Here is a 27,986-nt window from a genome sequence, read left to right on the forward strand (position 1 = left end):
TGTCCATTTAACCAGTACTGCATAGTTCATTTGATCGCCATTCAGTCCATTCATCTATCAGGCAGGTTTGGTCGTGAATCGCAAGGATTAGCAGTAAGGCCACAGGGGAGATGAGATGCAGATTACGGAAGAGATAATGGTGTTTGGATTTAGAGTCACTCAGATGAGGCGGCTGGGACTGAAAGCTACAGCTTTAATCACAGGTGAGCCGTGCGCTCTTTGATCTTATTTAATGGAATGAATTAACGAATAGGTTTAGAAGAGAGCATCTGACAAAACAAATCAAATTAAAATAAATGGAAGGTGTTTGAGATTTATCAGCACTTGATTTCTCAACAGTTAAAAAATCATCTATTTAAGGAGCACTTTGAGCAATGTGAGGCATTCCTATGAGCCTCCCATTGTTTTCAATAATAAATGACTACTTTCATGGTATTGCACTTTGTTGATGTTTGGTCACAAATTTCAGTACACTTTGGTTTTTTGTCATTCTGGTGATTTATTGTAGAATTTGTTTCCACTTTGGAGGTTAGGAACCTTTAATGAATCAACTCTAGGGAGGCGAAGGAGCTGTACCATTACAGAAAATATTAAAGCCCAGTTCTGCTACAGTAAATTAGGTTTTTAAAAAATATATTTTTCTGCTGCCTAAAGTATTAACTAAGCACATGATCAGTTCTGGCCATCTTCCTGATGTACTCATGGATGTTTGTTGTTTCATCCTGGATAAGACACTCACTAGTCCTCGGCGTCCTTCCGTCCGCTTTGCAAACAGCTTCAGGGTGCTGAATTTGGGGTGAAATCATGTATGGTAAGGGGCTTACTAGTTTGTAAATATTTTCACAAATTACAATTAAGATATTGTAATAATTATACTTAAATTTTACAATTGTAATGCATTGTAATGACTGACTTTTTGTAGAAAAGTCAGCCATTCATGTTTTAGTGACGGTCATGGCAAGTGAAAATTTAGCAGTGGTAGATAAAACACAAATACTATACTCAAATACCAATATCATGTGATTTACTATTACAGTGCCACATCTCAGAGGCACATATTACATTTGCTACTAAGCTTTAATTAGCGTACAAGTTATTTTTCAGATCACAATTTGTAGTGCCATTTGAAATCATTGAAAAAACAAGCATTTCAAACTTGCTTATGATGAATTTTAGTAATAAACTAGGCCTTGAGGGTCAGCTGTTCTCAGAAATTCTCAGACTTTATCAGTCAGCTTGGCAACAATTGCTTCAGAATAGTTGCAAAATATAGTTGCAAAGTTGAAAACATTTTTGAGCTTGTCACTTTGTGGTTCTCACATGGCAGCTATACTTACACATGTGACAGTGCCAAACCAGCAGAAGTAGCCATAATAAACTCAGCCTCAGTAAAATGCTGAGTAAATACTAATGCGGCAGTATGAATCTAGCAATATTATATGCAGTATAGAATACAAGTGGTTACTTACACTTGCAAACTCCATTTTGCTGCTCATGTACTTCATGTAGCACTTTTATGTATATAACGGCAGCAGCAGACTTAGTAGGCTAACTTGTTTTATTTGCAACATGTCAGTAACATAACTGAATATAAAAAGAGCATCTTACGGAGGCAGAATTTCAAAGTAGTAAAGCTGGGCAGAGCTTGGATGAATGTGGCATGTTGTATAAAAGCGCTGTGAGTCAAGCTAAGAATCAGTCCATTTACCATGAATAAAAAACCAGATCCTATGTCACGCAAGAGTGGGACAAAATTCATCTCCCAAAAGATCTCCTCAGTTCCCAAGATGGGTTTATTTTGCACAGTCACTGTACATGTATATACCACTACCTCTCCACTACAGCTCCTCCAATATTTATAGTAAAGTGTACTGATTTATTCTTTTCTTATTTTAAATAAATATATATTTTCTTTATTTATATAGTTCATCTTATTGTTATCTAAGTGTTTCTTGTATGCAATTTTACCTTTCTATGTGCAATATTGAGGGGGCTCTGAGCCTAAGAATTTAATTGCTGGTAGTAATGTGCCATTGGTACTTTTATATGACAAATGAACAACTTGAAAATCTGAAAGTTGAACTTGAAACTTGGATGCTATATAAACATGGCCCAGTCCCTGTGGCTACAGCCAAATTCAAGGTGACTTTTTTTTTTTCCTTATAGTGATTCATTTTTTCAGTTTAAACATTTGACATATGTTCTATGTACACGAGTTGTAATAATAGCTTATATGAACTTCAGTATTACCGAATTATTTATTACCTGTCCAGGTAAGTCGGAGTTTGTTTATCTAATGTTACCTCTGCGTTAGAAGTTCGTAGATTCGTAGAAGAGGGTCAACCCCATAACAGCAGCGAATAACACTCCCAAAAACATGGATATGGCTCCCTCATGTGGTGACCTTATTTACTGCCTGCTGAGCTGAAGCTTGTGTTTGTACGAGCCTTTTAAAATTGTGTCGAATCTGCTGTGCGAGTCCACAGCCAGCGGAGCAAGATGGCGGTCCCTACGAAACAGTGAGTTGCAGACATGCTAGCACGATTATAACAACATGTTATTATATTGTTTCAGGTTATTACGGTAAAGCTTAGAGTCGTGCTAAAAGAGCTTATTTCACTATAACAGCCGTGTCGTTCCAGCTCGGGGTTTTGTATAAAAACGTAGGCTCTCCTTGCAGCTTCTCTAGCGACCCAGCTAGCGAAATGCTAACGTTATGCTAGTCTCTCTCATAACTTATTAAACAGCAGCTTCTTAACGTTGGTTATCAAAAAACCCGTTTTGTGTTTTTCATGGTTACCACTCCTCTGTCAGCTTATTATTTTTTATTTTATTTTAACCCGAACAGATGGTTGTAGTTGAGAAGAGTTTACAGCAAATGCTAGTCATTCAAAATACAGTTTGGTCTATTTGATCCGTAAAAAAACCAAATAATATGGCATGTTATGCTTGCTTGGTGTCACAGTCAGTTTAAAGCCTTTGCTGTTGTCCCCATTGAAGATACATTATCATTATGATAACCAGTGAAAGCTTGTCAAATGTGCCGTTTAATCTGTATGCTACACAGATCATTTGTATAACTGTACACATGTGTACATCTGTGCGTTTGTCCGTAGTACATCTGCATATTTACTCTCTGTATAGCAATATAAACATCTGTATACTTAACTTATTTGTCAGAATCTGTTCATAACGATTCCCACCTTTTATACTACCCTTTACTGTGTATAATCGCACTTTTGCACTTACTGCTCTTGCCCTTCTGATTCGATGCAAACGGTATTTTGTTACCCTGTATTTATACATGTATAATGACAAGTTGAATCCTGATCTTAATCCTAATTTAAGAACCTCTGTTTCGTGATTATCCTCAGGTATGGGCTCATTTTGCCACAAAAAAAGGGATTATCAAAGACCACTACCTTACCAAAACCCTCTGTATTTGATGATGACTCCGATGAAGAGGTGGGTAAACAGATTTGTTATAAGCAAGACATTACAATTTGTACTTTGTCACTTAGTAAAATGAATTTGATTCAAGTATTTTGTCTATTAAGAAACTGAAAATAAATAATAAAGAAGTTTATCCACTAACTAGCTTGCTTGTTAGCAGGCTTCTTTCTAAATATACTGAATTTATTTTTGCATGTTTTTTCCCCTCAGACCTCAGTTGGGGAAAGCCTGCAGAGAGAAGCTATAAAAAAGAAGATGATGAAACAAGTAAGAAGAAAAATTAAAAGATTCAATCTAATTTAAAAAAAACCCCAAACAAACAGTGATTTGATGCCTTCATCTTTCTGTCTTCCACTTTCCTTCTTTCTGAAGACGCGTCTGGAGATGCAGAAGGCCCTGGAACAGGACAGTACTGTATATGACTACGATGCTGTGTACGATGACATTCAAAAAGAGAGACTTGAGACCAACAAAAAAATTCTGGGTGGCACAGACAAAAAGGTAAATTCATTTATGCGGAACGGTTATAAAGCTGTGCTTGAAAACTGAGCAGCTGGAGTAGTAACAAAACCTCAGTGCTGCTGTTCAGTTCAAGTTGTTTTCTGATGTCCATTTGGTGTAATATATGAGATGAAAATTTGTCTGTCTCTCTTTGTTACAGCCAAAATATATCCACCAGTTAATGAAAGCAGTAGAGGACCGCAAGAAAGAGCAAGAACGAAGGGAGGAGAGGAAGATTCAGAAGGAAAGAGAAGCAGAGGGAGAGAAGTTTGCGGATAAAGAGGCTTATGTTACATCCGCCTATAGGCAAAAACTGCAGGAACAGAAGGAGGAGGAGGAGAGAGAGAGGAGAGAGGCAGAGATGGAAGGTTAGAGTGATACTTAGCAGTTGTTATTAATGTCTGTGAATGACTGATGCAACTTTTTGTAATCTTTGAGCATTTTGGATATTTTAAATACAAAGTATGTCTGATTTGTTGAAATTTGTGTTTACTTAGCTGCTTTGGATGTGAAGAAACAAAAAGACCTGAGTGGCTTTTATCGGCACCTGTTGAATCAGACTGTAGGAGAGGAGGCAATACCAGATCGCTCTGCGAACAAGTCAGTCATAGCTTCTCATTACTTGCTCACTGATGAACATGTACATGTTTTTTTTTTTTTTTTTTTTCGGAGTCTTTATTATATCACTGTTTCTTTTACAGACCTCAAACTTCAAAGGGTTCAAAAGACACAGAAAAGACTTCACCTGCTTCCTCACCTCCATCCAATGAAAATATCCCAAGTTCAAGCAGTGACATTGAGGAGGCGCATGAGCAGAAATCTGGGTTTAGCAAACCTGGGAGTGGCTCTGCACACTCAAAACGCCAGTACAGGCAGAGGTCACCTTCATCAGGGAGCGGTGACGAAAAGGAGAGGGAAAAAGAAAAGGAGCGAGACAGACATAAAAAGAGCCACAGAGACCAAGACAGAGCAAGGAATAGAGATAGAGAGCGAGAAAGAGACAGAAACAGGGGAAGGGAAAGAGATGACAGGCATGGAGAAAGAAGAAGTGACAGGGATAGAAGGAGAGACAGAGACCGAGGTAGAGAAGACGACAGAGGTAGAGGAGGCAGGGGTGATACCGAAAGGGACGACAGGCATGGAAAGAGGGAGAGGAGCTCCAGAGAAAGAGAACGGGATAAGAATGGGGAGAGGGAAAAGAGAAGGAAACCGGATGAAGACAAGAGGAAAGACAGAAATCTGGAGGAAGAGCAGGCACTACGGAAGGAACCAGAGAAGGAGAAGGGCGTGAACAAGGAAGAAAAGGAACTTGAAAGGAAGGAAGAAGTTGAATGCACAATAGAGAACAAAGATGAGCAGAAAAATCAAGGCGAGGAGAAAGAGGAAGCAGAGGAGAAGACAAACAAGTTTGCAAAGCGCAGCACAGATCAGACTGTGAGTTCGGCAAGAGAGAGGTACATGGCCAGGCAGATGGCCCGCTCGGCATCTAAAAGCTATATCGAGAAAGAGGAGGACTGAGAGCACACACAGAAAACGTCTCCAAACTGCACTCTGTGTTTTGAGAATATTTTATATTTTGTTTAAAAGACATCCCTTAAAAAAGCAGATGATTTTTTTTCTTCTTTAAACACTTAGTGCTAACTGAACCTGTAGGGTGGTTCCTACTGAAAAATAAACATTTTAACATCTTAACATGAAGCTGTATGTAAGAGCCTTATTTAAATGTTTAGGGGGAAAATCCTCAAACTGGAGTAAATTGGGAAAATGTATTTTTAAGGACTATTTTTCACTGTGGATTAATGCGTACATGGTGGACTAGTGGGGCTTTAAAACTAGAACAGGATGAGATAAACTGCAATGTTTGTGTTCATTTTAAAGAACATCCTCCCACTGCAGCAGTGTGGATTTCATAATGGACTTCATAATGTTTCTGAACAACTGTAAAGCTCAAACTGAGTAAGATGACAGTACTTGTTAGTAGGGTAAGTATATTGTTGGTTATAGCCTTTTCATGGAACATTAATATGATTATAGAACATTACCAACCTTTTCCTGTAACCACCATACAATGAACAGACTGAAAGTGTGCAAATATTTCACAGTCCCTGGCAAAGAAATGCAGATTTGTGTTTTATCTTTGTAAAAATAAAAATGTTGAGCTGTAAAATATGAGGGGTTTTTTCTAGAGAGCCTCTTGTATCCTGTCCTAAATGAATGAGTGTAAATTGTTTTATCTCAGCTGCTAAACTGCAGATTTGACTTCTGAACTGGTGATGTGTTCATTCACTTTTTATTTTTCTGGTGTATTCAGTGATGGACTAATAAAATAAGGTCTGATTCACAGTTTCTACTGCTCCTCCTGGTCAGTCTTAATTCCATACTGAAATAAGTACAAAAGAGAATTCAGAGGGTATCAATTTTTATTGCTATATAATCATTGCAAAGGAAAGTTGGAGATATAGAGAATTGAACAGTTGAACATATTTATTTGCTTTCACCATTAATGCTGCTGAGTCACTCTTATGCCTATTTCACAATATGTTTTACTTAACATGGGCATTTTTTTTTAATGTATAATTGGCTCAAACACAGGTATTGATCACTGTTGAGGAAGTTAGATCACTAACTGTCTGATCCTAACTTCATCCATCCTCTTAGTAATAGAATGAAGGAAAGTTAACTGTCAAATAATCAGTTTGCTCATTTGTGTCACAACAATATTAAACAAAAAAGGAAAAATAAAGAAAATGGTTTACATTTTTTGGTCTAAATACTTTGGGGATTCCCCAAGTAATCCCCCCTGAACCCCCCCCCCCCAAACTGCACCCCTTAAGCTGGCTCTAAAACCTAGTTCTAGTATGTTATAAAGTTACTAAGCACTAATTAGCAGGTATACCTATCTGACCATGGCACCCTAATAGTTTATAAATGGAACTTTTGCTAGCCATTGCTGGTAACTTGAATAATGATAACGTTTTGTATTATGAAAATTATGAAAGGAAATGGACAAAAAAGATCACATTTTTGGCCTACAGTGGTTTGGTTTGAAAGAAAGAAAAAGCAAAAGGAAAAAAAATAATCTCAGCCTGGCCACCCCTGTAAAAGCTGGTGCATTAAGACGTAAAAGCAAGTATGATTGCAGGAATCTTCTCAGTTCTCCTGATTTGGTCTGGTCTAGTTATACATGGAGATGAGAGACCACTGAAATGAAAGAAAAGGCAACTTTTAGACGTACGATTTATTTTGTTTATGGCTAATTTCTGCACTCTAATGGTTCTGTATTACAGTTCTCTCATGTGTTCTGTATTTACTCTATAAAACTATAGTAACATGGATGATTATGCATGAATAAACGACTGAAAGAGTAATTTTCTTAACACACTTACACTTAACACACCTATAATAGTAAAAGGCAATTCTTACTTATCCTAATATTATAATTACACACAATAGCAAAGGTTAATTAATAGTGACACTTTTATTAAAGTGCACCATTAAAGAGTATTAAGTGGTATTAAATATACTCGCCTCATCCCAGTTCAGGTGGATCACACCATCAGATGATTTGCCCTTGAAAATGTCTGTGGAGAAAAGCCCCATGCAACACACGTCTAAGTACATTTTTAAATAGATAAAAGATGTGGATTTATTCTTCGATTTGTGGTCGCTTACCTGACATCTTATCCAGGCGCAACATGAGAGTGATGAACTCCTCCAAAGAGGTGGTGGAGAAGCCTGAATATCGAGACATCATCAGCCCCACACTGGCATCATTCACATCCATTCCTGATAAAGACACGAGGAGACAGCGAGGAGTTCTCCAGTTATAACATGAAGCAAGCTCCAAATGTGTTACTACACTTAAATGTGTTCAAATGTGACAATAATTGGTGTTACCTGCAGCTTTAATCGCATTCTGGAGCTCATCATCAGACAGGGATCCATTTTCATTCACATCAGAGCGATGAAAGAGATTCTACAAGCAGGATGAACTTACATTTAGAAGCAAACAGTGTTTTGAACATATCTCATTTTTAAAATTTTAAACTGCAAATTTTTTGGGGGGGGAAAAACTCTAAAAGTTGAAGAAATAATTAAATTATGTATAAATCTTGGAGACTATATTTGCTGCATTACTTTGTATTCTTGAATCTTCTTCCAGAGAATTGAGAATTCAGTAAAGGTCATCGTCATCCTTTGATCGAGCTGTGCAGGTTAAGGATATCTTACAAAAAAGTTCTTACTCCTAATAGAAATGTGGCCAGTTGTCAGTTTGATCATTTTGGGTGTGGCATCACATAAAAGCCAAAGGAAAATAACTGTATAATTTAGGATACATCCACCAAGGCAATCATACTCCTGCAGGCATCCAGACTAAAGCCCCTGTGGCCACTCCCTGTTGAAAAACATTAATTTTCACTATAAAAGCAAACAAACAACAACAAGATATGAATGATGATTTGGAACCTTTTCATAGCACACATGTTCATCTTACCATGAGGGAATCTGTCATTCAGGAGCTTCTGGAGTTGTACAGCAAGCAGCTCATCATTCTACCAAGAGGCAGAGAAACAACTAAAATGTATCAGTGCATATCAGGATAGATGAAAAGGACAAGCAGATGGATAATCTGGGAGAAAACGTAAAAATTTGAAGAAAGAGAAAAATATTGACACCTGATCAGCATAGACTTTAAATAAGGCATAGTTTGGATCCTCATCAGTAGCTTTCTCATTGTCTTTGTCTCGGATCTACAAGAGAGCAAAATTGATCTCTTTCTTATTAGCAGCAGTGTGAAATAGAGGCTATAACACTTGGAGGAAAATTATACAACACAGATTTTTCAAACCTCAGAAAGATGGTCATCTTTTTCATCTTCCCCTCCTTGACAGGGCCTAGAAGCAGAAGAGGTGGTTTAAAATGGCTTTGATTAAATTCTTTTTTACAGAGGCTGAAAAAGCTTTACAATTAACATTTGTCATCAAGCTATTTCAAGATCTCAAGAAAACAGGATGTGACGTTTCAGGATCATGATAGCCATAAAGAGTCTTAGCAGGATTACTGAAGCCCACTGAAGGTGAAACCAAACCATTCTCCTTAAGTCAGTGGTTCCCAAACTGTTTTGCTAGGCCCCCCTTTGTTTTACAAGAAAAATGTTTGCCCCACCACCACCACCTAAACACCTACACAAAGATATGCTTCACCATATTTTCTAGTCTTTGGCTTGATAGAAGCTGGTTTGGAAACATACAGGGAGTGCAGAATTATTAGGCAAGTTGTATTTTTGAGGAATAATTTTATTATTGAACAACAACCATGTTCTCAATGAACCCAAAAAACTCATTAATATCAAAGCTGAGTGTTTTTGGAAGTAGTTTTTAGTTTGTTTTTAGTTTTAGCTATTTTAGGGGGATATCTGTGTGTGCAGGTGACTATTACTGTGCAGAATTAGGCAACTTAACAAAAAACAAATATATACCCATTTCAATTATTTATTTTTACCAGTGAAACCAATATAACATCTCCACATTCACAAATATACATTTCTGACATACAAAAACAAAAAAACAAATCAGCGACCAATATAGCCACCTTTCTTTGCAAGGACACTCAAAAGCCTGCCATCCATGGATTCTGTCAGTGTTTTGATCTGTTCACCATCAACATTGCGTGCAGCAGCAACCACAGCCTCCCAGACACTGTTCAGAGAGGTGTACTGTTTTCCCTCCTTGTAAATCTCACATTTGATGATGGACCACAGGTTCTCAATGGGGTTCAGATCAGGTGAACAAGGAGGCCATGTCATTAGTTTTTCTTCTTTTATACCCTTTCTTGCCAGCCACACTGTGGAGTACTTGGACGCGTGTGATGGAGCATTGTCCTGCATGAAAATCATGTTTTTCTTGAAGGATGCAGACTTCTTCCTGTACCACTGCTTGAAGAAGGTGTCTTCCAGAAACTGGCAGTAGGACTGGGAGTTGAGCTTGACTCCATCCTCAACCCGAAAAGGCCCCACAAGCTCATCTTTGATGATACCAGCCCAAACCAGTACTCCACCTCCACCTTGCTGGCGTCTGAGTCGGACTGGAGCTCTCTGCCCTTTAACAGTCCAGCCACGGGCCCATCCATCTGGCCCATCAAGACTCACTCTCATTTCATCAGTCCATAAAACCTTAGAAAAATCAGTCTTGAGATATTTCTTGGCCCAGTCTTGACGTTTTAGCTTGTGTGTCTTGTTCAGTGGTGGTCGTCTTTCAGCCTTTCTTACCTTGGCCATGTCTCTGAGTATTGCACACCTTGTGCTTTTGGGCACTCCAGTGATGTTGCAGCTCTGAAATATGGCCAAACTGGTGGCAAATGGCATCTTGGCAGCTGCACGCTTGACTTTTCTCAGTTCATGGGCAGTTATTTTGCGCCTTGGTTTTTCCACACGCTTCTTGCGACCCTGTTGACTATTTTGAATGAAACGCTTGATTGTTCGAAGATCACGCTTCAGAAGCTTTGCAATTTGACTGCTGCATCCCTCTGCAAGATATCTCACTATTTTTGACTTTTCTGAGCCTGTCAAGTCCTTCTTTTGACCCATTTTGCCAAAGGAAAGGAAGTTGCCTAATAATTATGCACACCTGATATAGGGTGTTGATGTCATTAGACCACACCCCTTCTCATTACAGAGATGCACATCACCTAATATGCTTAATTGGTAGTAGGCTTTCGAGCCTATACAGCTTGGAGTAAGACAACATGCATGAAGAGGATGATGTGGACAAAATACTCATTTGCCTAATAATTCTGCACTCCCTGTATTTGGCAATGCTTCATCGCCTGCTTTGCGTTTGTGTGGGAGCCCCATCAAAAACCTGTCCATTATGCTAGCAATGTCCAAGCATTCTTTTTTTCTTTTCATACCCCCCCCCCCTGCAATGGCTCTGCGCCCCCCTAGGGGGCGAGCCCCACACTTTGGGAACCTCTGCCTTAAGTGAAGATGGCACTATTAGCTGAGAAAGACACAATGCAGCATCGTCTCTTGACCTTTAATGAATTAAGACTACAGCTTTATTTGTTGATTAATAAAGGAATGGCAGTTAATTATGACCTGCTGCACAACTTTTTATCACTTTTGGAAATAGACTGATGTTTAAAGATCATATTTGATCAAGCTTTCAGCTTTCAGCCAAGGATCCATCATATTAAAATAAGCGACTTTCTTTTGGAATAAAGGTCTTCAGTGAGCCTTACAAAATATGTGAAAGGTCAGAGAAAGCCTTTACCTGATCTTGGCATCAGCTTTGGTGTAGACAGTAAGAACAAAGTCTGCAGTGATGTTGGGTTCATACGTGAACGGGACGATCACATACTCTCCAGGTTCCAGACTGTGGAGTTGAATCACCTCTATGAAACCTTGATAACGGGTTGGTCGCTTTACAGTACTATTGGTGTTAAAGAACTCAGATCCCAGGCGTCCTTGTGGGGTCTGGGAGAAATATGAAGGAATGTATATGATGAAATTGTTTCCCAAGTTTCAGTGTATGTTGTTCAAGTTAAATCAATGCTGACTAAATCTGTGAAGGTTCTCAGTCATCCAGGTCATCGTAGTCTAAGGAGCTTGGAAAGAAAAGCGTCTGGACTTCTTTAAGTTGCTTGAAGACGTTTCACCTCTCATCCGAGAGCTTGAGAAAGAGGAGTGAAAGAAGCCATTTACGTCCACTGTGAGTGACCATCTTTCAACAGAGGTGGTGGTTTACCACACCAACTGTCTGCCATCTATAATCCAGTTTTGAGATCCCTTCCCAGACACCTTAACGCCCACTCACACCCTGGGCCATCTGACCTCAGGAAATCACATGATAGGGTGGGGCCAGGTTTCACAATGAGCTCACCTGAAACCCTGGCTGATTGTGACCCACACCCGTTTTCACACCTTTGCTCGTGTGATTAGGTAAAGAATCATCAGGGGGTCCTTTTGTCCCTCTTTGGGGGGATACTCCCACGGGGTTTAAATATGGGACTCTCCACCATTTGACCCTTAGAACTGAAGAAGCTTCTCGGATGAGAGGTAAAACGTCTTCAAGCAACTTAAAGAAGTCCAGATGCTTTTCTTTCCAAGCTCCTTAGACAATGCTGACTATACTTTCAGGAAAAGTTTCATATATTTATCATTGTTTGTACTTACCCCTGGTGGTACCTGTTGATTGTAAAATGGGAACAAGAATTTCAATCATTCAACAGTTCTGCTGGCAGAAAGACTTGTTTCCATAGTAACATTCAATAATGAATGTGAAGGCAAATGCTTCTAAAAGGTTTTTTTTAATATTACTAACTTAGCTCTACTGTTATGTAAGTTGTGGTTCTTTAGTAGTAATGTCATAGAGCTGGTTGTTTAAAAAAGTGCTTTAATAAATTTGTTTCATAGCCTTCATTATTCAATTGTAGCATTTAACAGTTATTTATATCTCAGAGAGAACATTTTAAATAAATACCTTATAGATGAGAACTACAACCTCTTCGATTTTCATCTGTCTGCGATGCTCCTGAAGAGGTTTCTGCATCAGGGAGACCAAGACATTTTTGTCTTCTGGCTCCTCCTTGTCAATAACGCTCACCTGGATGCGATACTGAGGGTTTGTTGCAAAGGTGGCTACAAAGAACGAGGAAACATTAATCCTGTTAGTTACATGTTTAGAAATTTATGGTGGGTTTTCTGTTTGCACAGATAAAAGGAACATAAAAACACATTGTTGTTGTAGTGATAGTTATGGTTAAAAAAAAAAACTGGGCTCACGTTCATCCCACTTGCCACCTGCAGAGATCCCTGCTACCCAGCTGCCGTCATAAATCATGCATTTCCACTGACATTTAAAGTCACCATCAAGAAAGTTAGGGGTCTCAGAGCAGATGGTTACCTCCCGAAAATGGGAACAGAAGTCTTCAAACTCCATCCTAAAAGAAATGATTAGCAGAGAGAGATTTAAAAAAAGGTGGATAAAAAAAGTGACATGTCAACCCAAAAGACATAAATTTTACCAAAGTTCTCCATGTGGGACTTTTAATTAAACTCATTTACCAGAACTCCCCATCGTCACGGTCGAAACACATTTTTCGAACTTCTGGCTCTACTTTGTCCCACATATCTGACCTGAAAACATGAAACAAATAAGCTCATGACAGACTTCCAAGCAGCAAAGCAGACTTGTTTTTTAATAATAAAATATATATGGCACATATATTATAGCTAGGTAGGCTTAGGCATGTTTTGACAGGTCTGTATTACAAGTATCTTCGTTGCATTTCGATTGTGGATCTTTCTAAATTCAGTTTTCACCTGACTAAATGAAATGTAACTTGGTGCTTCCGGATATGAGTTTTTTTCAAATCCTTTTATTATTTCTTTCTCTCATTTCAGTACATTTTGAATATTCTGAACACAGAATACTGTTCCACATGTTTTTTTAGTCTAATCTGGTATTTGTTTTTCGCATCTGATATATGATTTGCACTTAGATGAAGCCCTCTGTTTTTTGTTTTGTTGTTTTCTCTTTCATAAAATCATGTTATTGTGGTAGACGTGGCTTATGGTTTTCCTCTTTGCTTATTTTTCAAAGGAACAGCCCATGGTATTGTGACACACTGTAATATGTGGTCACATTATGTGATTTAATTTTTGTATATTGTATAAGTCTTTAGGTGTAGTTTTGTTAAAGAAGGGCCTTAATTTTGTGATTTTGTTGGAGACCCAACATGTGGTGTGATCCCTAGTTGCGCCACAAGGGGGCACTTCCGCCCTAGTGAGATGGTTCAATGTGACGCTACTGCTCGTTTTCAGATCTGGCAGAAGCGATAGAGGAAAACACACTACCTGTCGTCCATCTCATCATTTATCAATTTTTTTTTCAGAATCAGACATAATCTGTTGGCTGCCCTCTTACTTGGGGCGTGTTACAGTATATTTATAGTAATTTACTGTATTTTCTCTGTTGTTTTAGATGAGGTATTGATTAAAATGAATACCAACATTTTAGTGCATTTTTATTGTAAGGATATGAACAGAAGTGCATATTTACACTATGCCCAGCTGCCTGGTCATTGTGCTTCTTGCACGCCATAGTGACGCTTATTGGATAGTTAAAAAGTTGGTAACCCTAGCTATGCCTTGGAAAGTGTTTGCCATTTTCTCATTTGGCTAGCTTTTCTAAAGATGTTATTCTTTACATTAGAAAGAATCCTGTGATCATCCATCACTACTGTGCTCTGTGGATGTATGGGCATTTTATAAGTTGCAGAGCATTTGGTTTCGTTCTGTTTTCTATTTGTCTTTGGTAGCCTAAGAATTGTGTTTTCCTCTTGCACTGAGAGCTTCTTAACTGTGTTTTGTGGGTTTTCAACAGTTTAATTTATGAAAATAAACCTGTCTCTGCCCATGAAACAACTTTTGATTGAACTATATAAATGCATTTAATGGAGTTACAATGATTTTTTGTTAAATTGTCTAAGTTGTCCTTTTATACCTGCAAAATTATCATGAAAGTATAACTGGAATATGTTTTTATACACAACTAAAATAAGAAAAAATGTCTCATTGTCATAAAGTGGATCTTTGATAAAATCACAAACTTGTCGCTCCATTTTCCGTTCCACTCCCCTGCGCCCCATGGATTCATGACTCGCACCAGTCTTACTTTGGAGTCGTTTAACTTCACCTTCAGATTAAATAAAAAAAGTGAAAAAAATTAACCTGAATTCTTCTATATATAATATCACCAAGTATTGGTTAATTGATACTGTCATAATTTTGCTGGAATTATGCTCTTAACATAATCAGTTTTCCAAGATGGAATTCACTTTGCCAGCTCGAGAATTTACCTCAGTGATGCCTGTGACAGAATAGCCATGCCCATCTGCCAGTCCAGTGTTGGCCAATTTATCCTGAAAAAGACATGTAAAATAAATTAAGTTATTGATGGTTTTATTTTTGAGAAAATTATTGTTTTATTGTTTCTCTGAAAAAATAGTTCTTACTGCCTCTTCCCCAGTCATAGAGCAAATCAATGATTTGCACTCAGTGGCTCTGCTTAGTGTCAGCCAAAGCTCATCATGGCTCGGTGCATTGGGTTTCTTGAAATCGTGACAGTGGTACAAACCTCCAGTGAAATCTTTGAAGGCATCCGATGATGACCCACCATGCATGTCTGCGTATGAACCGCAAACTCTGAAGGAGACACAAAGAAAAGGAGAAATATTTGTAAATATTTTCTGTGATCTTCTAACTGATTTATATGAAAGTGTGAGAGGTGGTTCTGTACTTGGCATATGCCTTCTCCAGCAGAGGAGCCCAGAACTCATTTTGACATTTTGAGGACACAGACAGAAACTGTTTGTTGATCGTTGGCAGATAATCATCAATGACAACATCTACCCACTTTCCAAACCTCCAGAACTGAAACAGAGAAAACAGCTAAGGATTAATAACCACAGTGTGTTGTGTTTGTGTTTTGTAAAAGTATTCTTTAGACACATTTATTAATCTTTTGTTACCCTGAAGTGAAATATTCCTGCATAATCCTCAAAGGACTGGTCCATTGGCACAACTTGTTCCATCAGGTTTTTTTGGAAGGTCAGTGCAGACATTGCAGACAAAAACCAGCAGTTACCTGATAAAAGAAGGAAACTAATAGTTCTCCCAAGATTTGGAAAAAAATTGTCATTGTTGTCATATAGCAAATATTTGCTTACCCAATGAGCCTTGTGCAAAGTCAAATCGTGACATACCATCTGTACAGTAAGCAGGCTTATCATTGTTTCCTTGTTCTCTCAGTAAATCCTTGAAAAGACAGTGGAAATAAATCTGATGTTGACAAGCATTGAAAAAAGAATCTGTTTTCCTACTGTACAGAAATGCATTTAACCCATTAAATGTAGAAGTGAAAGAAGAATAAATATAATTAAAATGATGTTACTGCAGGTCGAAGCCATTTCACTTCACTCAAACCAGGCACGTCACCCAAAGAATTACTGTTAGGTGGGAACGCATTGTCCACAAACAGTTCTCCTTTGCGGAGGCAGTCAGCTTTTATCTGGGCAAAGTCTTGATTTCTGAACTTGGCAGGGTTGGAGGGGCTTCCCTCGCTGCCATCCTGGTAACGCAAGTTGATGAGACAAGTTTCAGATTTAGCCATGATGATGATGAAGAAGTCTTCAGACAGATTCTGGTACAAGGAAAAAAAATAAATTCAGAGACACAAAACTCTCATTTAAAAGTTTTTCTTGAAAGAACAGAGATTATTACCTGTGCACGGTGGCAAGCAACTGATTCTTCCTTGCAAGACAAGCACCTTGGAATTGCCAAATGTGATATGTGCAGCATCTTATATTCACACTTTCTTATACAAGTTTGAAATCCCACCCCCCAAAAATGTAGAACGGTTATTATAGGGTGTGGCTGAGAGGAATGGGTTAGACAACAAAATAGATTTTCTCTGGGAAAAACAGATGCAAAACCATGACACCTGATTTGAGCATTGTAATTTGCATATTGCTCCGTCTGCTGAAATCCATCATGGGTTTGGACATGTTCACACATGGTCAACAACCAGGAATGAAGTTGCTGTGCTTATATTTGTATTTAAAAAAAATGTTTATACATTCTTATCATGCACACTGTGGCATCAAATAATGTAGTGTTTTCATTTTCAGCAAAATATAACTGAATAAATAAATACAGTTTGTTTGTTTGCTTTGTTTTTGTGATCAGAATGAAGTTTTCCACGTCTTTTAGAAGAACTGTCATCATCTTCAATGAGAACAGGACAAGTGAACAATTGACAATGACTAATTAATATTAAAATCTGTAACATAATGTATTGTTTGGAGTTTAGTCTGTTACTGTTACTATTTTTACCACTTCTCTGGAGCAACTGTAACCTACATAATTTCCTTAGGGATTAATAAAGTATTCTGATTGTTTCAGGATGACCTGCCATGATCCAATGACACATCTGCTGTATCTTTTGCTGTATCTTTTGCTCATTTCTCCTCCTCTTTTCTCTTTTTTCTAAACTGAGCACCTGATGGCTTTGAACTTTTCTTGTCCATCTTCCATTGGTTTTAATTTTGCACTCCAGTATGAACACCAATCCCTGAACTCGAGGATCACCACAAAATAACCTAATAGACCTACACCTTAGTTCACAGATTCACTTTGTCTGGGGTTTATTTCTGGGATTTCACACAAACCAGGATTCAAATCATGAATACATAATGGTCTTGGATTTACAACATTATGAATGAAATGTGCTCTATCTGGAAGCAGCCGGGTTGTGTGTGAGACTTTAAATCATCAAATAGTAAATTATAAATTGTTATTGAGCCCTTTACCCCTAGTCCAAACGTGTATATTTATTTTCTTACTCTTCTTATATATATTGTTTGTTTACTTGCTCTGCTGTAACTGGAGCCTCGTCGTCTCGTCTTCCTATATACTGTACTGTATATAGCGGAGATGACAATAAAGTTTACTTTGACTTCAGCAGCGAGCAGGCGCACCGAGGGCTCTCGCACTCACTTTTCGCGTATAGAATTTCGAAAAAACATGGGTGCAAATTATAAGTCTGTATCATATTGTCTGGTGTTTTTGTGTTTGTTGGCTTGTTTTTATTTTGCGAGTTGGTTATTAGACGCTGGTCCAGCCAGCCAGAGAATCCCCCGCCGCCCTACCCTCTCCTCCCTCGCAAACCAAGGGCGCCCTTACTCCCAGCAAATGGGCGATAGAAAACCGATCGGTGCCTATGCCATTCCTACTATGTGTTGGCATGATGTCGGGGCAGCATGAGTACGAGCATTTTTTTTGCCGATGCCTGTGATGCCGCCCCCCACCAAGATGCTGTCCCGGGCAACCGCCCATGTCGCCCGTATCAAAAACCGCTACTGGCTGGAGCTTTCTTTAGACGCCTTCCCAGCTTTGACAAAAGTCCAGCTGGGATAACCACATTTACTCAGGGGCTTCTTGATGTGCTGTTCTTCTGCCTCCCTGGCCGCTGTGTCAGTGGGGATGGTGTTCGCTCTGTGTTGTAGCGTCCTAATGACACCCAGTTTGTGCTCCAGTGGATGATGAGAGTCAAACCTTAGATACTGATCCGTATGCGTAGGTTTACGATACACGTCAGCTTTTAGATGTCCCCCATTACTGATGGAAATCTCACAGTCTAAGAAGGCTAACCTGCCACTTTTCATATCCTCCCTGGTGAATTTGATGTATCGGTCCACCAAGTTAATGTGATCCGTGAATTGTGGTCCATCCTGAGATTTGATTTTCACCCAGGTGTCATCCACATATCTGAACCAATGGCTTGGTGGTGTTCCAGGGTAGGATAGCAAAGCCCTCTTTTCCACTTCTTCCATGTACAAATTGGCCACGATGGGTGAAACTGGGGAGCCCATGGCACACCCATGTTTCTGCCTGTGGAACTGACCCTTGTATGTGAAGTAGGTGGAATGAAGACACAGTTCCAAAAGCAAACACACTTGGTCGATGCTGAGAGTGGTCCTGTTGAGGACCGAGGGTATCGGTTAAATTATTAACTTTCAAAAACAATAACTTTGTCTTATTTTCGTTAAGGGTGAGACAATCCTGTTAGTGAGTCTTTAACATCATCTAGACAGTTAAGCAGAGGCTGCAATGGGACAGAGGTAAGACTGACGGCGTCAACATGTTAACGAGTTAACCGCGCTAATGAGCTAACCACGCTAATGCCATGCAGCCCACAGGGGCTGCACAGCCTAAAATCCTTTCATTCTCTCAAAAGTTGACAGCACATCTTATGTATGAATTCTCGTTGTGCTTACTGATCGCGAACCGATTTTATGTGGTACACGGCACTCAGCAATCTTTCAAAAAATGTTTTAGATGTGATGTCAAGATGTGACCTCATAAACAACTTCCCTAAACCTGCTGGTCTGGAAGTCCCGCAGTTCATCTAAACAACAGGCACTTAGACTAAAACAAATATATATGTGTTTGCTATACCATCTATCAGCAAGAAAAGATACAACCTCTTCCCATGACCCTAGGGTCTGAGTGTGTATGCCAGAACACGCTGGAATGCACACAAAGTCTTCGCAGACAACTAAGTATCAGACCCCTATCAATATGACATCGACTATAAACTCTAAGCATATAGGAGTAAATATTTCTAAGCATAAATGGCAATCAACAATATAAACCTGACAGCTGGTACATGACCTGATGACAAGGAAGCATTTAATAAAAGTAAAATACTAGGCCCAATAATGTGAAGAGCTTCCTTGAAAAGTTGAGAAGGAAGAATATCCTGGGGGGAATTAGGTCTTAAGTGATCGATTACTTCCTTTAACGCAGGAAAAGTCACAGGCTCAAACTGCAGAAAAACAGCAGAGCACTTAGAAGGCACATCTAGGTCTAACACTGCCTGTGAATGTGGAGACCTTAAAGCTGAGACTTTTTCATTGAAGTTATTCAAAAAGTTTTTAAAGTTCAAAGGAAGCCCCCATAGGAACAGTGGCACAGCGGTTACTCACAGAATTAAAAATATTGAAAAGAACTTGGGGCTTGTGACTGTTGGTAGAAATCACACTGGACAGAAAAGCAGATTTAGCAGTGTGATGGACTGAGCAGTGAAGAAAACTCAGGCATAGGTTAAAGTCCAGAAAAGATTTTTTTTATTTAACTGAAAAACAAATTTAATCAAATTGTAGAGAAAAATCTAAATCTTGGGTCCATAAAAGAGGTCAAAATAACAGAACTCTACTCAAAGTTGACAACAAACAACACTGGTAACTTAAAAAAACTGACCTAACTAAATGAGACAGAGGGGAAACTTAAATAGTGGCTGATCAGCCCACAAAAACGGGGTGGAACACACAAAAAACCTAACTAAAACTAACAGCAGCTCAAACCTGTGGGCATGACACCAAAAACATCCAATCTGTCCTGTAGCTGTTTACTGAATCCTCACACTGCATGCTTAGAGCCAAACCCATTTATTTCTGTAACTCTTTAAAACTGATATTTTGACACAACAGGAACAAACTGAACTGAATGTGAAAGAGCATCTACAGGAGGAGGAGACGGATACAAAACAGTTGGCTGAGTTACAGTGAGCAGATCTGTTTCCAGTGTTTCAATCATTTAACCACAGAGATCAATACACATAATAACATGTCAGTATGTCTATTCTCAGCAGTGCCTTCATAGAGTGATTGATGGATTTGTTTTTCTTGTACTTCACTTAAATATGGGGCTGTATTTTAGAGTTTGAAACAAGTTAACTCTTGTCGTAGAGCTGTCATGCACATTTTACCATTTTAACATGTTAACGTACAAAGGATGCCTGACATATTTCTTTCCCTTCGTTGTTGCCTGAAGGTCATACTGTTTTAACATGTCAGTGAAAATCTGAAGCTGTGTGTGTTGGGCCAAGAGTTGTTTCAGGACCTAATATGCAAATTTGATCATGTTTCCTGAAAATGTCGACTGAGAAAAAAAGAAAATCGTCTCATTTTGTTAAGTGGGTGAGATAGTTGCTTGTAGGAATGTTCATTTACTTGGAATTAGAGGTGAGAGAGAGAGTGTTGTGGTTGTGATAGTTATGTACAGTGATACAGTGTAATGTCTGTATGTAGAAATGCAGATCCTGTATATGAACCCTATAGCTCACAAACAAACTATTGTTAATCTTTTGCTGCTGTTGGTGCCGTAACTTGTAACACTGGCATGATGTTTGAATGTGAAGTCTGGACTTTGATTATGCTGAACCTGCCTCCTGTTGTTTATGAGATATTCACACCAGAAATGTCAGTGAGAATAAAAAAAGGAAAGAAAAAGAAACTCATCTGTCCTGACAAATTATAAAGAAATAGTTCACCTGTAATTAATGGATGTGTTTTTCTAGGTCTACTTTTTACAGTGTAAATATTTTCCTTGTGGCAGCACAGTGTGTGAGTAAGAAACTTGAGAATAGACAGAGTCAGAGCTGAAAAACCCTCCTGTTTTATTTTCTCCATGAAAACAGAGGCGGGTCTGCAGAGGTTCCCAGTGTGGTCAGGAGAGCCTGCCCTGCCTCTCCTGACCGCACGTCACTGGAGAAAAGTCAGATCAGTTTTAACACAGATCTCAGATTTACAGGCTGGAATAATACTTAAGCAGTCCTTCTCTACATGCTGTAAGTCCTAGCCCTGCATGTTCAGAGCTGATCAAAATCTTGATTACCAAATGAACAACTCAGGATCTGATGTTAAATAATGTTTTGTTCTTCTGCACAGCATACAGTTACACACAAATATCAGATTTATGCATGGTCCTTCTATCCCCAGGACCACACCAGAACTCTCCAGAAAATTCTAACAGAAAAGTTTGCCTTTATATCAAAAGCATTGCAATTCTTCTTTATCTACTTCTCATTTACCTAATTTGTCATGCTGTTTCCAGAGGGAAACATATTCAGAAAACATGTGCTTACAGAAAAAACAAACCCAGTGCATTTTAAAAAACTAAAACTGAAATGAGAGGACTACATGTATTTGTAGTCCTCCACGTCGTCCACTTTGACCCTCTCGATTGAACAGGGGTCACAGGTTTCCTGGTCCACCTAAAATCTACAGTGAATTCTTTGGTCTTTGTCATGTTGAGCTGCAGATGACTGCTCACACCACATGACAAAGTAGTCCCACACAGCCTGATACTCCATCTCATTACCCTCACTGATGCCTCCAATCACTGCAGAATCATCAGAAAACTTATATCTGTGAAGGTTCTCAGTCATCTAGGTCATCGTAGTCTAAGGAGCTTGGGAAGAAAAGTGTCTGGACTTCTTTAAGTTGCTTGAAGATGTTTCACCTCTCATCCAAGAAATTTCTTCAGTTCTAAGATCAAATGGTGGAGAGTCCCAGATTTAAGCCCTGTGGGAGTAGGTCACAATAAGCCAGGTTTTGGGTGAACTCATTTTGAACCTAGCCCCACCCTATCATTTGATTTCTTGATGTGAAATGGCCCAGGATGTAAATGGGTGTTAAGGTGTCAGGGAAGGGATCTCAAAACTGGATCATATATGGCAGACAGTTGAGTTGGTGTCGTAAACCACTGCCTCTGTTCAAAGACAGTCGTCCACAGTGGACATAGATGGCTTCTTTCACTCCTCTTTCAAACCATCTGTTTTCTTTGTCCAAAATGTGAACATTGGCATCCTCAAAAAGAGTGTCCTTTGTCCTTTAGATGCAGGTGGACTGCTGAGTCTTGTCCTGTGGAGGTGGCTCTTCTATGTTGTGCCATGCGTTTATGAAGTGGCTGTTTGATCTCTCCAATGTAGAGGTCTGGGCATTCCTCACTACACTGTACAGCATACACTACATTGTTAAGTTTGTGTTTTGAGTTTTGTCTTTGGAATGAACAAGTTTTTGTCTGAGTGTGTACCTGGGTCTGGAGTAAACTGGGATGTCGTGCTTGGAGAAGACTCTCCTGAGTTTTTCTGATACACCAGCTACATAGGGGATGACAACGTTGTTGCGTTTGTCTTTCTGATCCTCCCTAGTTGGTGTCTGATCTTCTTTTCTGTGCATCTTTGCACAGATAACCTAATTGGGGTTTTTAAGAGCTTCCTTTCAATGTTTGTGTGTTCCCTCTTTTTCTCTTCAGGCTTATAGGAAACATTTTCTTCCCGGTGGTGTAGGGTGATGATTACTCCAAGTTTGTGTTCCAGAGGGTGGTGGGAGTCAAAGACGAGGTACTTCACAAAACTTCTGAAGATGGCAGGTCTCTGTGGAGTGGCTGAAGTCTGTGGTGCAGAGGGTGAAGAGGAAAGGAGAGAGGACAGTCTCCTGTGGTGTCCCTATATTGCTGATCATCTTGTCAGACACATAGTGTTGAAGATGCACATATTGTGGTCCTCCTGTGAGGTAATCAATAATCCAGGACACAAGATATGCATCCACCTGCAGTGAACTGTAGGGGATCCTGATGTGGCCTGACAACAGGTCAGAGCTGGTCAAGGATGAGTCTTTCCAGCATCTTCATGATGTGAGAAGTCAGTGCAACAGGCTTGTAATCCTGGGGGTCTCCAGGATGTGGAGCTGTTGGTACAGGAATGAGGCGTGATGTTTTCCACAGCACTGGGACCCTCTGCAGACTCAGATTCATCATGAACAGATCATGAATAACTCCACAAAGCTGGGGGGCACAGGCCTTGAGCTGTCTGCTGTGCCTCACCTTTGCCACCTACCTCTGTCATTGAACTGAGGGGTGTACTGCAAAGGGAGATTAATGGGTTACTGAGGTATGTTTGGTCTAAAATCAGACTTTCGGGTGTGTCATGAAAGTGGTTCTTTTCTCCTGACTAGATCCCTATGGTAACATACAATTTGTTGAGCACATAACCTGCCCTGAACCAGGTAAGAGTTAAAACACACATAAGCACCACTTTAACAATGAATGAAAAATTTTTTCAGTAACCCTTTTAACTCTTTTATTCATAGTACATACCAGTGCTATCTAGATCTGTTTTATAAATACAATATGTTTATTCACTGGAGATTTGCATGAGCTGGTCACATAGTAAGGTCTCTGATTGGAGTAGACAACACTCCATTGATCTGTTTTGTGCAGAAGAAGAGGGAAATGAGGTATCAAACACCTTTCATTTGAGATTGCATAGATCCGGAAACAGAAAGCCTGGGCTAGAGACCAGTTTAAGAAAGTTGATGAGTGTTGTCATCAGGGATTGGAACTGATAATAATGTTTTTGATTTTTGATTCTCATTCCATTATAAATATTACTTATTGATTTAATTCCTTGCTGACTCTCTTATAGATTCTCAATACCCCGCTTTGAGAGTTACAATTACTAAGAAGAATATTGACTGCACCGCTATTTTCCACCTCTGACACACTAACTGATGAGTGGGATTGACAGACAAGCAGACTTCCCGATTCCCATCCCTATTTGTCATAATCAGAGATGGGCAGTAACGCATTACAAGTAACTTGTTACTGTAATCTGATTGCTTTTTTCAGGTAACGAGTAAAGTAAGGGATTACTATTGCAAAAAAAGGTAATTAGATTACTGTTACTTTCCCGTAAGCACACTGCATTACTGTGTTACTAAAACCGTGATTTTTTTGCGAGAGTGTCTCATGAGAATGACGTAAGCGAGTGCAACGTTGGTGGCAACAGCTGTGTGCAAATCAAAAATGGATAATATAACGAGTGCAGTAGAGAGTATGACCGTGCAGCGTTTAAAGCGTGGAAGTACTGACCTTACTTTGAGTTTGATTCCATAAAAAGTGACAAAAACATTAGCATCCACAGTTCACTGCGGATGCTATAAAAAGAAGAAAAAGCTGTAAAAAAAGAAGAAAACGTCTTTTTACAGCGAAAAAACACCTAAACCTCCGAGCAAGCAGCAAATACGTTGCCACTGGAATGTGAAATTCACAGACAAACTCATGGATTCTTCCACCGACTGCTGCGACACACCTGCACCAGGGCAAACCTCTGCCTGCCCCACTCCTGCTATACAGGTGAAAACAGAGCAACAGGACTGCTGAGTCTTTGATTTTATTTATTTATATATATAATTTTATTTTATATGTTGGAATGTGCAGAAAATAGGTTTAAATGTTAAACAAATTTCTTCCAGTCAGAGAATGTTGCATATAATTTAATGTTTGCTTGATGCATAAAGTTAAAAGATGAAAACTAATAAAACAAGTTTTAAAAGAGACTTTTTCATTTAATTACATTTTATATGATGGATAATCAGTAAAGTAATGGGATTAATTTTTGGGTAAGTAATCAGTAATTAGTTACAACGGGTAGGATGGTTTACGGGGTAGGAGAAATTCCTAGGAGAAATTCCCAGAACACCTGACTTCAGCTACAATGAAAAAGACACAAAGCTGGATTTATTCTGTGTCTTTGCTGCACAGCTGCCTCTTCTTCTCTCATTGTCTCCCCTCCCTCCCCTGTTGTTATTTCAATCATGAAACTGATCAATGATCAGCTGATCGGCTTTTCTCTCTTGTTTGTTTATCGCCCACTTTGCACCAGCGGCGGTCACGTTAAACAACAGCAGCACGTTTAAGCTTGATCAGCTGTTGTTAGAATTTATTTAATAATAATTTCTAATAACAGCCGATGTTTGCTGGAGCCACGGCCGTAAAAGCTGCTGGTCATGATGTCGGTTTGGATATGTGATGAAAGGGAAACATGAAGATGAAACCAGGAGATGTCCTTACTAAATCATCAGAGCTGAACAGGTGATGGAGAAATAGGTTTACCTTCTAGGTGACATGAATGAGTTGAAGGGAAGTTATGAACTGTTTCTGAGAGACAAATAACACCAGGATCCTTTTCTAAGTAGCTGACAGCTGGTAACTGTGCAGGGGCGAGTCTAGCAATGTTTTGCCAGGGGTCCAGGTAGGGCATTAACAGGGAAAGGGGGGCACAAAGTATTTTTCCTTCTTATTCTCATTTAAAATATCTAGCTTTTAAAAAATAATTATCTAAATCTTACAACAAACGATTGATAGATTGATACATATATACCATCAGAACAGTGTACATCACTGTCACAAGAGTGTTCGTTTTCATTCAAAGGCTTTATGATTTTTCCTGTAATGGTGGGCCGGTCTCTAGTCAAAATTGCACGGGCCGATTTTTTGTCCCAGTCCAGCCCTGTATGCAGCTCATCTGCAGTCTGGTGTTACCTACATCTTCCTATTCGGAAGGCAGAATTTCCGAGTTCTGAGTACAATCGGAAGCACCACGGCGTGGGATTTCTCTTGTGGAAATGTGCACATTATTTTTTCCTTTCTATTGGTAGGTGGCACACTGCACTTGTGGCAAGTAAGCAAGCTAGAAGACTGGCAATCTGGCTGGGTATCCAGTTACGGAAGCAACACATTAACAAGAGAATTCTGAGTAAAACCGAAGTTACTTTCCTGAGTAACTAGTTACTTTGAAAGTAACGAGTAACTTGAAGTAACTGAGTTACCTTTGATAGAAGTACCTAGTAATGTAACTAAGTTACTAATTTAAAGTAACTTACCCAACACTGGCACTCTGTGATTTGTTCTCCTTGTGGTCCTTTTGCATGGCAACGGTATTTGGCTTCCAATCAGGGATCTTGTCCTGTGTGAGAAAACTCCTCCCTACTCTACAGTTGTTACCAGACATGTACTATTCCCACGCTGATGTCAGCTTTAACCAACACATTAAAGTTTCTATTTCTTGGATTATTGGAACAATGTGTTATACAATCACAAAATGCCAGGGAAGCCTCTCCCTATCTGAAACTGTGTTGTGTAAGTGTTTAGCAATTTACCTTCGACACTCAGCGCTCCCACCTCTGAGTTAACCCTTCACACTGTGGGGCAATTTTTATATCTAACAAGGAGTGTATCAATTCTATTATGAGCATATATTGGAATAAATGTTAAAAAGATACTTTATCAAAAAATTTATTTCTAACAATTACCTCGTACAGAGTTTTTAGTAAGTCAGTTAATGCAAAAAGAGCTGGATATGTTTTAACTTGCTTTGTAGTACATCCATCTGAATCGTGTTTATGTTGTTGTTGCCTTTTTAATGAAATTATTTGAAAACAAGTGGTATGCTATGAGACACAGACAGTCCAAGTGTCACATAGTGTACATCTATGTTGCAGTCATGTTTGTATGAATAAATGATAGAAGGGACTGATCACAAATGTTTGACTATTTGGTCTACGGTGATTCTCCAAGAAAATAGTTATGACTAATGTCTATACAGTAAAATAAATGTTCTGTATTTACTTGTAACTTATGTGGTTTGTGGTGCCTGATGTGGTTTTTGGTGCCAGGCGGCTCTTTGGATTTTCCCCACACAACCATCTCTTTGGACAACATGGTCCACAAAAGATAAAGTATTGAGTGAGGTGCTAGTCTTTGGCTGAAAATGCCCACATAAGTATTGCTGCTGACTATGTCCATCCCTTTATCACCACAGTGTACCCGATGACTAATTCCAGCAAGATAACAGATTGTGTGACAAAGCTCATCTGAAACTGGTTTCCCAAACATGACAGTGGGTTCACTGCACTTAACGGCCTCCACAGTCACCAGAACTCAATCCCATGGAGCACCGGACACCGGAACCGCGGAAGTGGTGGAACCGTAGATTTGCATCATGGATGTGCAACTGTGTGACACTATCATATGAAAACAGACCAAGATCTTTGAGGAATGGCTAAAAAAGAATTAAAGCAGTTCAGTGGAAAAAAGGGGATCAAACCCAGTACTTACTTGGTATACCTAATTTTAATGTTTTGTGTATAAAAATTCGTTAACTTACGATATCTACAATAGTCTTTATTTTCTAAAAGAAATGTTTGCTTGAAAGTTTGAAAACTCATAATTTCCTCTTCTTTTACAATGCCACATATTGATGTGATTCCTTTTTCTATCAATTTTTAAAGCTAGAGTCTATTTGATTTAGCGTAAATTACAAATCATATACACACCATTTCAATATTTTTTATATCCTTCTCCAGCTTATTTTCTTTTATCACCATTTTCCAAAAACCTAGTGTGGCTTTTACCCATGGATTTCCTATTTTGATAATGAAATCCTTGTCTGTATATGCATACTGGTCATGTTTTGTATTCAATTTTCTTTAATGCTGCTACATACGATGGATCGAACTAGTGCAGCACCACCCCAATCCCAAACATAGTGTTTTTTAAACATAGCAGGCCCCAGCCACTGTTCTCTTTGGGCAGTTGTAATGTTTTGTATTATAATCTGGGTCATTTCCCTTGTCATATGAATCGAGAAATCATTTTGTCCCATTCAATAAAACCTTTTTGATTAATCTGGAGTTGGTTTCTATTCTAGAGCTCATGTTCAAATGCCTTTTTGGCGTCGAGACTTAGGATCACAGCCTGCTCTGTATGTTTTTGTATATAGTTCATTATGTGTAGAGTGCGTCTTGTATTATCCTGGGTTTGACGTTTATGTATAAAGCCAGTT

The 27,986-nt window shown here is 39.0% G+C and overlaps 2 protein-coding genes across 3 annotated transcripts; one reads left to right on the forward strand and one right to left on the reverse strand.

Moving 5' to 3' along the window:
* Positions 1-2,369: 2,369 nt before the first annotated feature.
* On the forward strand, positions 2,370-6,121 carry nsrp1 (nuclear speckle splicing regulatory protein 1). Its single transcript, XM_003457531.4, has 7 exons — positions 2,370-2,519; positions 3,375-3,465; positions 3,664-3,720; positions 3,826-3,954; positions 4,115-4,322; positions 4,452-4,554; positions 4,656-6,121. Exons 1-7 carry the CDS (start codon positions 2,500-2,502, stop codon positions 5,470-5,472), a joined length of 1,425 nt encoding a protein of 474 aa, XP_003457579.1. The 5' UTR covers positions 2,370-2,499; the 3' UTR covers positions 5,473-6,121.
* Positions 5,586-26,140, reverse strand: LOC102077964 (calpain-1 catalytic subunit). 2 transcript variants are annotated; one of them, XM_019364050.2, is made up of 22 exons: positions 26,026-26,140; positions 15,909-16,157; positions 15,685-15,772; positions 15,487-15,602; positions 15,255-15,388; positions 14,971-15,160; positions 14,815-14,877; positions 14,566-14,651; positions 13,019-13,090; positions 12,737-12,894; positions 12,435-12,592; positions 12,128-12,139; positions 11,226-11,428; positions 8,804-8,849; positions 8,631-8,705; positions 8,450-8,507; positions 8,292-8,350; positions 8,092-8,160; positions 7,852-7,930; positions 7,627-7,740; positions 7,483-7,535; positions 5,586-7,155 (listed from the first exon to the last, which is right to left on the reverse strand). In XM_019364050.2, the coding sequence occupies exons 2-22, from the start codon at positions 16,125-16,127 to the stop codon at positions 7,129-7,131; spliced, it is 2,079 nt and encodes a 692-aa protein (XP_019219595.1). In that variant the 5' UTR covers positions 16,128-16,157; positions 26,026-26,140; the 3' UTR covers positions 5,586-7,128. The 2 variants fall into 2 exon arrangements, with proteins under 2 accessions (XP_019219595.1, XP_019219594.1); XM_019364049.2 differs by lacking the exon at positions 26,026-26,140 and adding an exon at positions 16,238-16,792.
* Positions 26,141-27,986: the final 1,846 nt, after the last annotated feature.

Source organism: Oreochromis niloticus, linkage group LG10 (genome assembly GCF_001858045.2).
Source record: "Oreochromis niloticus isolate F11D_XX linkage group LG10, O_niloticus_UMD_NMBU, whole genome shotgun sequence".
In the NCBI taxonomy this organism is placed as follows: domain Eukaryota; kingdom Metazoa; phylum Chordata; class Actinopteri; order Cichliformes; family Cichlidae; genus Oreochromis; species Oreochromis niloticus.

Coding starts and splice junctions, on each gene's coding strand:
- nsrp1 (XM_003457531.4), top strand. CDS start 2,500: ATGGCGGTCCCTACGAAACA. Junction 2,520..3,374: donor ATGGCGGTCCCTACGAAACA/GTGAGTTGCAGA, acceptor GATTATCCTCAG/GTATGGGCTCATTTTGCCAC. Junction 3,721..3,825: donor AAAAGAAGATGATGAAACAA/GTAAGAAGAAAA, acceptor TTCTTTCTGAAG/ACGCGTCTGGAGATGCAGAA.
- LOC102077964 (XM_019364049.2), bottom strand. CDS start 16,531: ATGTGTGAACATGTCCAAACCCATGATGGATTTCAGCAGACGGAGCAA. Junction 15,773..15,908: donor TGAAATGGCTTCGACCTGCA/GTAACATCATTT, acceptor TGTCTTTTCAAG/GATTTACTGAGAGAACAAGG. Junction 8,351..8,449: donor GAATGACAGATTCCCTCATG/GTAAGATGAACA, acceptor GTTTTTCAACAG/GGAGTGGCCACAGGGGCTTT.